Here is a 12,226-nt window from a genome sequence, read left to right as displayed (position 1 = left end):
AGAAAGAAGATGCCTTGGAAACATCTCTCTCAAAATGGTTAGTGACCGCCGTGAAGTATGTGCTGTGGCTACATCTTGTTGGAACCAGACTTCTTTGTGGTTCCTAGTAAACTGATTTAAGTTTAAGACATGTGACAGTAGCAATCCGCAATAACTGTAACTAACTGTCACATAAGGGCTGTGAAGTGGTGAATTTCTTGAGGGTTTTCTGTTGTACAGTATCGGACATTGTGTTTGTTTACAGTACCCGATAAATGGAAATGGGCCTCATCAGACGAAATTAAAACAGCACCAACGGGAATGTCTTCACAAACAGCTCTGCTAGTTTCTCTCTCACGTAATTCTTGTGCGGTCATCATTTTGAAGGGATGTATATTAAATATAAACGTCTAAAAATACGGGAGTTTTTTTGCCACACTAGACACTCAAGGAGATAAGAATACACTTTAAATGTCACTTAAAGCCACAATAAGGAAAATAAGGAGTACATTTGTAGATGGGTAAAGAAAACATTGGTTGAGGGATTTCATAAATTGTTGGGGCCCTAACTTATAAAAATGCTTTGCCAAGTTTTTAATATTTGGAAGCAATCAAAGGTAAAAAGTTACCATTTCTAGTTTCGCCCTTTTTTACCATTATTAAAACGAACTATACTCTGCATTCCAGTCCTTGAAAATTTAAACCGTTATACTCGCGCTTTAAGAAATACCCAACATTTCACCCTTGAGTTCAACTTCGATCGTTCAAAACCAATGCACAACGACAGGGGGTAAGAAACCCCTCCCCTTTTCCCTAACATAATAAATGATGAATATCGTTATCCAGGTTAAAGCTTGATCGTTGTAGTTGCTTAGTACAACCCAAGGTCCCAAGAGGATAAACGCGTTTATCATTAGTTTTGAGACTTAACTAATCGAAACTTATAATTTTCCTTCATAAAAATGTATTGTATGAAAGTGTATTTTCGATTACAAAAAAGAATACAAAACATAATTATATTTTATTACATATTAAAATATTTGCTTTAGGGCCAATAAACTTAATGTGGTAACAAACTTTTCGTTATTAAGGGGTATATTTTTAACGAAATGAATTCAAAACATGAATCATTCAAATGTTGAGGTATTCTACGAATTGTTAATAATATCTCCGTTTTAAAACACTTGAATACAGACTTATAAGGTTTAAAATCTAACGTTACATTTTTATCTGACATCCAGACAGAACTACATCATGTTTATTGGTATCCAATTTAAGTGGGCTACAGTTTTTTTTTTAATGAAGACAAATCAAATACAAATCAATAAAAAAAAAGATTATTAGACACAAGTTTGTTCTTGTCAATTTCGACTATAACAACCCTTAAGCATTTCTTTTTGTAAAGTACTTCAAAAATTATTGTTGACCTTTCGATTTTATTTTTTCAGATTCCCACCGCAGTCATTGACGGATATGTGGCTGACTATGCTTTCAATGATATCTGGAGCAACGTGTTATGCCTTATTTCTAGGTCACGCTACGAATTTAATCCAAAGTTTAGACTCAAGTAGACGTCAATACAGAGAAAAAGTAAAACAAGTTGAAGAATATATGGCATATCGAAAACTGCCTAGAGACATGCGGCAAAGAATAACAGAGTACTTTGAGCATCGCTATCAGGGGAAATTCTTCGACGAAGAATGTATTTTGGGTGAATTGAGTGAAAAGCTTAGAGAAGATGTAATAAATTACAATTGTAGGTGAGTTTAACTTATTTATTATTAAATACTTTATAAATTATTAGTTGAGTATACAGCTGGCAATACAATATGCAGTTGTTCTTTTTTAACAAAGAGTGGCGGAAAGTTGTTTTTTTTTTCTATTCAGCTTTATTGTTTAGGTAATAGTATATGTATTATAATCTTCCATTTCATGTACAATGTTCAGGTGAACCTGACATATTTAGGATGCTTAGGACTGCCAAAAAACAGACAAACAATAATTATATAGGGTAGAATACAAGTTTCGGGAACTCCCGCAACTAAATTTTGTTTTAAAGTTTAAAATTCATTATAGGTATATCTCAAACTTTCTGCAGTTAGTCTCAAGTTTTTTTTGGCTTTTATAAAGTTAGCGTAGAAGTTTTTGTTTTTGTTGAATGATTTATCTTAGATATTCTAATACTTTCTGTTTTTGTATTTTCTGGTTATGTAAATCAAACAATTGCCACTCTAGTGGTTTTACAACAAACTAATTTGTCCACCCTGAAGTTAATAGTGCCTACATACCTACCACATTCCACCTTCCTAGAAATTATGCTGTGTTGATAATATCTCCCTGCTCTTTTTTATCTTAATATACTTATATACAAATTTGAACTTTTACCTTTTTTACACTATCACATCTTCACGTAGAAAAACTTAATACAAGCTACATATGTCTTACGACCAAAGAATTACCGACACAGAAATTGTGCTTACAAATGCTCGCAAATTTTGTTTTACATCCTAGTTCTAATATAAAATATATCCATTGGAATATTTTAACGCAGGTTAGAACGTTGACTTTATCGCCAAAAGTAGATTGTAACTCAAATTAAAAAAGAGGCTGGGATGTGATCCACACTGATAACTTCCCATCCCGTCTGTCGATTTGTCTTGTCTAAAAGTTTGTAGGTTTTCGTGTTGGGTTAAAAAAGTTGTCAGTTAAATTATTCTTAAACATTTTAAAATTACCAACAATATTTTTCATATAAAGCAATGGTTTATTTAAAAATCTAATATTATCAAACAGATTTTTAGTCGAAAACAAATTAGCATTTCTTGAATTTTTACAAATTGGATGAATGAAATTAATTTGAGAGATACCAAGAACCGAACATCAATTTTTACCAAATATGCGTACTGTTTTTTGTAGATTTTATTTTATGAAGAAACGGACTCATGGATTTTTATAAAAAACTACTGAATATCGAAAACAATATTTTCTGTGGAATAAAACAAGTTCAAGGACAATATTTTTAATTTTTAAAAAGCTATTTGAGTCGAAAGTAAATTTTTGCCAAGTTTTAGTATTGTTTTTTTGTTAGGTTTTTATTTTTTGTAAAAAAGCTGTCAATTGGATTTTTATCAAAATTTTACTGAATGTTTACAAGAATATTTTTCAAAAGATAAAAGCCATTATATCACAGCAGTTTTGAAAAGATATTTGAGCCGAAAATCAATTTTTACCAGCTTTGATTAATTTTTTTATTTTATGTTAAAAAAACTGACAATTCGATTTTTCTTAAAATTGTTCCGAATGTTGAAAACAAAACAAAATTAGTTGGAAGCCATAATCTTAAATTTTTGAAAAGATATTTGAGCCGAAATGCAATTTTTACCAACTATGAGTACCTAGGTTGTAGGTTTTTCTCAAAATTTTACCAGATGTTTAAAACGTTTTTTTTTCTTCGTACAAAAATTGTTTTGTGTTCGTAAAATTTTCGAGGTGACAATTTTTTTTTTGATTTATAAAAAACTTTAGTTGGATTTTTTTTCAAATAAAAATATACTTGTTTGTTATCACGTTACAATATATTAAATAAAATTTAATTCAAGTCTCTAGCGTTTTTGGTTCGTAAGATATTTAAGGATAACCAAAATGTTCACCTTTTCTTAAATTTCTATGGTTAAAAAACCGGCCACGCAATTTTCTTGAGAGCCCTTTCTGCATCTTTCTCCCTTTTTATCTGTATAACAAAATCTGTTTGAAGTCGATATCTCTTCTGGATCTTAAGCTATGGGCGACGAAAAAACATCGAGAACGTACGTACTCACGCACGCACAGACATCTTTATAAAAATCTTTTAATTCGACTTTAGGGACCTTGAAACGTCGAGAAATGTAAAAATTTTCAATTTGACAAAACGGACCCATTACAATAACTTCCTATGGGAAAAACGCATTACTAACAGTTGTCAAAAATTGATTTTGACTCAAAATTAAGAAAAATTAAGATATTGGCTTCAAACTAATTTCATCTTATAGAAAATATTGTTTTCGACATTCAGTTTTTTTTTATAGAAACACAAAAGTCACTTTTTCATAAAATTTAAAATCTGCAAAAAATAGTACACCCAATTGTTAAAAGCTTAGGTTCGATTCTCGATATCTCGTGGATAAATGAGGTATTGACTTCAAAATGATTTCATTCTGCGCTAAATTTTGTTGATAACATAAGATATTCTTCTTAGAAAAAATCCAATCTGTATTTGTTTATATAAAAGCATTTCTGTGTTTAATATAAATTTTCAAGAAATGCTACCAAAACTGGTTTTCGACTTAAGATCTCGTTAACAAAAATAGATTTTGAAATGAAACTATTTCATCATATGCAAAATATTGTTCGTTATTTTTAGTTATTTTTTTTAGAAAAAAATAAACTGAAAACTTTTATAACAAAGCACGAAAACCTACAAAATCAACAAAAAACTGATAAGAAATGGTTTTCGACTCAAGTATTAAGAGAAAAAAAAGATATTGACTTAAAATTATTTATCTCCAACAAAATATTGTTATGAATATATTGTAAAAGTTTTTAGCAAATCAAATTTACAGACGGGATCACTGTGGGTCGAATCCCAGCCTGTTTTTTAAAAAAAATCATTTCAGAAACTTTGCACACACATTTTTGAAATGTTTCTAAATTGTTTCTTTAGTTCCCATGTTTGTATGTTTTTAAATTTTTGTTTCTAGCTCATCTTCCTCATAATTTGTATTTTTTGAAATCTGAGCCAAAGCATCGAACATTTTAAACATTTCCTTACCAAAAACTTAATATACGTGTCTATGATTCTATAATGTTTTTACAATGTTATATAACGTTTATATAATGTTTCCTTTTAAAAAGAACGTATCCCAAAAGCTATGAAATACCAGAAAATGTACTTATCGAAACAAACAATGTGTGAATTCAATTAGTTCGTTGAAGTACACAAACCATTTCTTTTGTCATATTATTTTCTCAGAACTTCATAATTTTTAAGTTTTTCAACAAATTATAAAGGAAAATATTTAACAAAAATACCACTCAAAATTCTCTTTTTTGACACCTTATTTGTTAAAATTGGTTCAGTGTAAGAGCCGCAAAAGGAAGATTTAAAAACTTAATTTTCAGCCCTATCACGAATTCCATCGCATTCGGAAACTTTTACGAATCCAAAACAAAACTATCACCAAATTCGTTCATAATGAATAAATCTCATACAATTTCGCACTACGAAAGTAATTTGTTATACGGTTTTTCGGAATAAGGCCTGAATATGAATAATGATGATTATTCAGACCTGTCATGAATTCCATCGTAATCGGTACGAATCCCGAAAAATTGTATCATGAAACCCGTTCGTAGTGAAAAATCTCATACAATTTTGCATTATGAACGGATTTCATGATACAGTTTTTCGGTATTCGTACAAATTTCCGATTACGATGGAATTCACGATAGTGCTGATTATCATCTTATATTGAAACAAGTATTTGAAGTATTAAATACATACAGATGACATTTTATCGTTTCATTTAACTGCCTATTTTCTAAATTAAACATAAAATAATAAAATTTGTCTTGTTTTTTTTTTATAGATCTCTCGTTGCGTCAGTGCCTTTTTTTGCCAATGCTGACTCTAATTTTGTTTCTGATGTTGTTACGAAGCTGAAATATGAAGTTTTCCAACCAGGTAAATACATAAATACATATTTTCGTTTCTCTCATAAGCAGATCTGTAATTCCGTATTAAAAATGATATTTGAAATTCATTTTCTTGATAATGTTCTTCATTGTGATTTTAAAATGAAGTAAAGTTTGGCATTAAATAAAAATAGTACTTGACTAACTCCATTAGTTGAAGTTCCAAAATAGAACGAAAACATTTAGATCTATAACTCTCGTTTTTTTTTGATATTTGTAATTTGTGAGTTACGAGGTTTTCTTATGAGGCCGAATATTTTTTTTTGGAAATAATTACATATGTAGCAGATATAAATTATGCATCGAATGTTTTTTTTAAACTTTTTCTTTTTTCTAGGTGATATTATTATAAAAGAAGGCACAATTGGAACCAAAATGTATTTTATACAGGAGGGTGTCGTGGATATTGTGATGGCCAATGGAGAGGTAAACTTTATTTAAGTCTAGTTTTCGTTGTTCTAAACTACATATGTATATTTGTACAACCTTCCAAAAGATTTGGTAGATGTTTTCAGTTCCCGCTAACTATTTTACACATTATAGTTTTATAAAAATTTCTCAATAATATTTTTCAAATTTCCGCAAAAAAGTTTTATATTTAAATTTGTATTGAACTTAAACTGTTTAGTCGATCCTTATAAACTTTTTTTATAATTATTATGAAATTCATGCTGTTTATGTTACCCCGACAAAAATTAATAAAATTTAGTTTTTATACCATCTGAAATTAAATATCGAATTCAATTTGCATTTTCAGGTCGCAACATCATTATCAGATGGATCATATTTCGGTGAAATATGCTTACTAACAAATGCACGACGCGTTGCCAGCGTGCGAGCGGAAACCTACTGTAACTTATTCTCATTAAGTGTGGATCATTTCAATTGTGTTTTGGATCAGTATCCACTAATGCGAAAAACGATGGAAACCGTAGCAGCTGAACGTCTTAACAAGATTGGTAAAAATCCAAACATAATGACCCAGAAGGATGAACAGAGTAATAACCCCGAGTCCAATACGATCACTGCTGTTGTCAATGCTCTAGCTGCAGAGGCTGACGACTGTAAAGATGAGTATGTATTATTTTGTTATCATAACATCATTTATATTATATTAATATTATTTTCTTTTTCTCTTTTTTTAAATCAAGTGATAACGATCTCAAGGAAAATCTGTTACATGGATCCCAATCGAGCATTATTGAACCAGTTCAAACTATAAGGAAAGGACTTCCAAGGCCAAGAAGTGGTGAATTTCGCGCACTATTTGAGGGCAACACTCCATGACACTAAGAAACATATGAATTTGCTACATTTTCGCTATACAAATATCGTCAAAAATAGTTAGATTATTTTATTAGTGCAATTTTCAATTCATCTAACTGAAAATGATTTCAGCTCCGCTAACTGTGATGACTATATATAAGAAACGAAATTCAATTGATTTCATTACTCAAGCAATACTATAACGATGACGACTCGTGCAGACCCAATCTCCTTCATTAAACATATTTAAACCTCATGTACAGCATGTTGTCTTTTTATAAGATTTTGTTTAATATTTATTTATTTTTATTTTTATTTTTAGTTAAAAATTAAATTTTGCAAGTTGTATTTGTTAAAAAAAATATATGGTATTTTACTATAGAAACAATAAATACATGAAGGACAATATGTTTTTCCAACTTTTTTAACAATGGATTAATTTAAAGTGGGTAGGTATTTTTGCAAAAGCCCAACCAAAACAAAACCAGATTCGATTTAAAATATTGTGATGGTTTTCAATAAGTGTTTACGTGCAAGATGTGTCAAAACAAAATAAAATTCCTTGAAAAGTTGTGTCAAGAACACGAGGATTTATTTATATACGGACATTTTGGAGGGCTCAAAAAACAGAAACCTAATTTCAACTAAACAAGATTTAATTAATACACTCAAGTCGCATGCTTTACAGGTCACATCTTCTAAGAAACGGGCAGGGCCTTTTTTTAAAATAAGTTTAAGAGTGTACAAAAGTAAATATATAAAACAGGAAATTCGTTGGAATAAGAAAAGTAGCTCAGAACTTAGTCATACAAAAACTCAGCAGAGTTGATTAACTTCTAATTTTTTGTGTGCATTATAATTTAACATTTAAATGTGCGTTATTACTTTTACTACAACATCCTTGTTGAACATACACTGCCTAAAATATGCTCAAATACATTTATGAAAACAAATACAACTGCATGCGTGCAATCATCATACTTCGATTAAAATGACTTTAATAAAGCTAAAGTTGATAAAATGAGAAAAATTATTTGTTAGAATTTTTTCATTCGGGTTGTAGTACATACAAACATACATTAAAAAAGGGCTATAAGTAAACAAATTATAAAACTTATTGTTCTAAAACTCGAACATGTGAGAAAATTTTACAGAAATGCCAAAATTTAAAAACCGAAAAAAACCGATGAAGTAGAAACATTTGTTTGAATATAAAAACTTACAAAACTTTCAACAGTTTGTTTTGAAACTTAATCCATTTTGGAAAAACACAAATTGTGAACGGCTGGAATTAGTTATAAGGCTAAAGTCACTTTGCTTGAGTTTGCAAGTAGTTTCTTTAAAAAATATAAGCTGTTAATCAAATATAACTAAAGGATCCACATTTCACATACAGTCGGTGAAGTATAAAAAATAAAAACAAAAATATTTTATGAAACTTTTATATTTATATATAAATTTTACACATTATGAACAATGGTGGAATTTGGTCAATAATGTGTCCAGCCAGTACCGGCTTCGATAATTGCCTGGTATCTCCGAGGCCAGTAAAGAGGTACAAAATGCCGAATCCCTGCTTTGAAAAGCAGCCCCAAAGACGCTTCATTATTCCATGTTTTACGGTCCGCTGAACAAGCCTATTGGTGGAAGTTGACCAGACTCGTGTGAGGACAGAACGTGCCCATATAGAACTTTCATCAGTAAAAATTACATTTCAAAATCTCTATCAATATTCTCATGCGGCCAAGCGAGTCGCTTTATTACTTGTTTTTCTGTCAACAGAAGCTTCTTCATTGTTTTGCGCCATTTCAGACCATTAGCATGAAGAAGGGTTCGGATAGTTTGGTAGGATATATCTGAACCTTTGGCATTCATTTTGCTTGTCCTTACCGTAGTGTTAAAGCAGGATTCCGCGAAAACAGATTCACTATTCTTTTTTCATCTTTTTTGTTCACTTTTCCTATCGAACCACGTTCTGGTAAATCATCGACATTTTAAGCCACTTTTTTCCTTCGACTTTCTCATATATTTAGCAGCCGCTGATTGTGACATGTTAGGGCCTTTCGGGTGGATGCAAAGGAACACAGCCTCGTAGCGCGACGTGTACCTACTTAGTACTGGCGTTTAATTTGATTCTCTTTTAAAAGATCAACGACAACCGAACCTTTGCTGACAATGCATCAAGGAAAAAGCTTCCCCCTATCGGTTCGCGAAGGAATTAAAGCGAAATCTTTCATTTACTGTGGGTAAAGTCGACCACGCTCTTACTTGACAGGTTGTTCTTTATTAAAGCAACGCGATTGTTTTTTTAAAAAATTCAACAGCTGATCAACTAAACCTAATGGGCAGTTTTGCATGCTTAAGAACCCATCCTTTTCCGAATGTTCTTGGATGCCTATAGACGGAACCCAAATTCCGATCATAGCCCCCAATGTACCCAAATTTGCTCCTCTGCTATTTTAGTGCAAATATAGCAACAATGTAATATAAGGCAAGCTTGAAAGTCGTTTTACTTTTATGAACACGAGTGGTGCCATGCTCACGCATCGCTTATGCACTTATGCGGTTTGTTTATATTTCTGCACGCAATTTTGGAAAACAATATAGCACTGTTCAGCTCATCCTGAGGGGCCAATTATAGCTATCAATAGTTTTCATCATTGAAACCAATCCTAGGAATTTGTTTGGCAGGTCCTTTATAGCGATCATTAAAAATGTCATTGAATTAATTTTGTTGATTGAAATCCACCGAAAAATGTTTACTGACAGAAATATGTCATTGGATTTAGATCAGTGCATTAATTACAATAATAGCTATAACTGGGCCCTATGACCGCTCAACGTAAAAAAGAACTCGTTACAAACAAATATGAAATACTGGGAAACTAAATTATCGGACAAAAATGGTTTGTGTATTCGCTTAGTTCGTACAAATACACAAATCATTTAATTTATATATATATATTTTTTACCCAGTATTTTATATTACAAAAATTACAAGTTTTATTTTCAACACAAATCGCACAGTCTTCAAACAATTGTCTTTCTTTTGACATCTATTGTGTTAAAATTGGTTCAGTGTCACTTGGTGCTCCGCGAATAATATCCAAGTTCTCCGTGGAAATATTATCCATGTAACCGCACAAAATGATTTTAATGATTTAATTTTGTTCGCTCAATTTCGATTATCCATAAACTTATTTTAGTGCGAAGAAAAATGACGTTATAGAGACAGAGGCGGCGTTAGAGATTTCTGAAGGTTTTGAGTTCGATAGTTTGTCTAGTACCTACTAATGCCACGGTGATCGATGCTACAGAAAAAAGATCAGTTAAAAGGGTGTACCACGAATGATATTTGAATTTTGGATTTTCTGAGACAAGTGACAACAAACATCAATGCGTAATTGGCGCAAAGTGTTGTCGAACAGTGCAAAGTTTGCAACAAAAATCTAACGACACTTTGCAGGGATTCATCCAGATTGCAAAAGCAAACTGACTGATTTCTTTAAAAGAAAGTACGCTAAACTTACTAAATCTCAAACCATTATTACTTATCACTCAAAAGCAGTGAATAAAAATGTGTTGATGGCATCCTACTTTTTAAGTTTCTGAATAGCGTAAACAAGTGAAGCCCATACCATCTATGAAAACTTAATAAAGCCATGTATAAGACATTGTTGAATGTTTGTTGGGTTAAAAGGCCAAACAAAATTTTGACACCGTTCCTTTGTCAAATAACAAAATATCAAGACGAATCGGAGACTTAGCCGAGAATGTGAAAGCTACTTAACTTATACGAATAAGTCACAAAATTTGCACTGCAAATGGATGAAGCAACGGATGTTGCAGGGTTGGCTATTTTAATAGTATTTGTGCGCTACCAATATCTACAATCCTTTCAAGAAGATCTGCTGTTTTGCAAGCCGCCGTTGCCAACTACTACAACTGGTGCTGACATTTTTAATTTGATTGAACATTTTATTATTGCAAATGACATACCATGGGTTAACTGCGTGGGTGTTAAGAAAACACACATTTCCTCAAAATTTGGATTAAAAACAACAAATTAGAAGATGAGTTATTGAGATTTTTCTAATTTTTGGGGTTTATTTTTCATATAAAAAAATAACAATTTATGTTTTGTAACACTTTTTGCTTTAATATTTAAACATTACAAAAAATATTTATAATACTAATTACATAAATAAATAATTCCAGTTCCTTGCTTTACAACGTCAACCTTGATACCAACCTTTTCGATGAATTCAGCTTGGATTCGATTTTTTTCCACTTACTTAATAGCACGAGTGTCCTCACATATTCTCCATGATTTAAAACTCAAGTTGTAGCAGAGGTGCAAAACGTATTCCATAAATTTAATCCTTGCATATAGTGATGATATTCCTAGTTTAAGAGCATCTTCATTCAACATCTTGGTACTGATCTTATATAAATTATTCATCTCCGAAGGCTTAGCTCCACAAATGGTGCAGTTGCTCGCAGAACTAGTATTTGTGACAGCTTGAGCAACTTTTCTATCTATCATCGTGAAATAAAGGTCGAGTGTTTCCTTTTTGTATTCAAATTTCAATGCTCTGCAATATCGTGTTGAAGACGGACGGGAATTGATCCATGGTATTGTTCAGTTGGTAAGGTCATTTTGAGGGGCACAATCGACGTCATGAAAAGATGATGATCGGAAGCTTCCTGATTCCCGATTTAAAATGTCTGCATATATTCGCTCTGTCCAGATGAGCCATCACAGCCCCATTTTGTAAGAAGTTCTAAAGTTTGGTTCCAGCTCATCACTTGGAATTGTTTTTAAAATTCTTCTTGCAGTGTGATCTAGCAAATCCTGAAGCCTCACAATCGCAGGTGTTTCGGTTACTGCTATGTTGTCTGGGTAGCAAGATTGTTTTGCCTCAATAATATGGGGATACTATTGGTATTTGCTTGCTTTATAAGAGCTAAGGCAGTATCTGCGTCAAATTCTGAGAAAAAAAAATCATGAATTAGTATTATTACTTTTAACTACTTAAATTTACTTTAAAAAAATATTTACCTTTTAATTTTGAAGAAGATGAGGATGCAGCATTTATAAGATCCTGTGATACAGAAGATCTCAGTTTATCTACTTTATATATTTTTGCTCGGTCAGTGCACGATGTAAAATCTTTGTTTGGTCTACCACGAGTAGATTTAGATTAAACGTCTATGTTATTATTATTAGTTTCTTATTCAACCACAAATT

The 12,226-nt window shown here is 31.4% G+C and overlaps 1 protein-coding gene across 11 annotated transcripts in view; it reads left to right on the top strand.

The window, feature by feature from the left end:
• The window catches only part of LOC129952807 (potassium voltage-gated channel subfamily H member 7), a 76,977-nt gene extending 69,594 nt beyond the window's left edge, over positions 1–7,383 (top strand). For 10 of the 11 annotated variants that reach the window (XM_056065653.1, XM_056065649.1, XM_056065648.1 and 7 more), the window contains 5 exons: positions 1,428–1,739; positions 5,604–5,698; positions 6,047–6,135; positions 6,467–6,783; positions 6,861–7,383. In XM_056065653.1, coding sequence (XP_055921628.1) covers positions 1,428–1,739; positions 5,604–5,698; positions 6,047–6,135; positions 6,467–6,783; positions 6,861–6,996 — 949 coding nt within the window. In that variant the 3' untranslated portion in view covers positions 6,997–7,383. The remainder of the gene's footprint in view (positions 1–1,427; positions 1,740–5,603; positions 5,699–6,046; positions 6,136–6,466; positions 6,784–6,860) is intronic. The other variant, XR_008782391.1, reaches the window with a different exon arrangement.
• Positions 7,384–12,226: the final 4,843 nt, after the last annotated feature.

Source organism: Eupeodes corollae, chromosome 3, assembly GCF_945859685.1.
Source record: "Eupeodes corollae chromosome 3, idEupCoro1.1, whole genome shotgun sequence".
NCBI lineage: Eukaryota > Metazoa > Arthropoda > Insecta > Diptera > Syrphidae > Eupeodes > Eupeodes corollae.
Note: the sequence above shows the minus strand (reverse complement) of the source record. Positions and strands in the feature narration are given on the sequence as shown.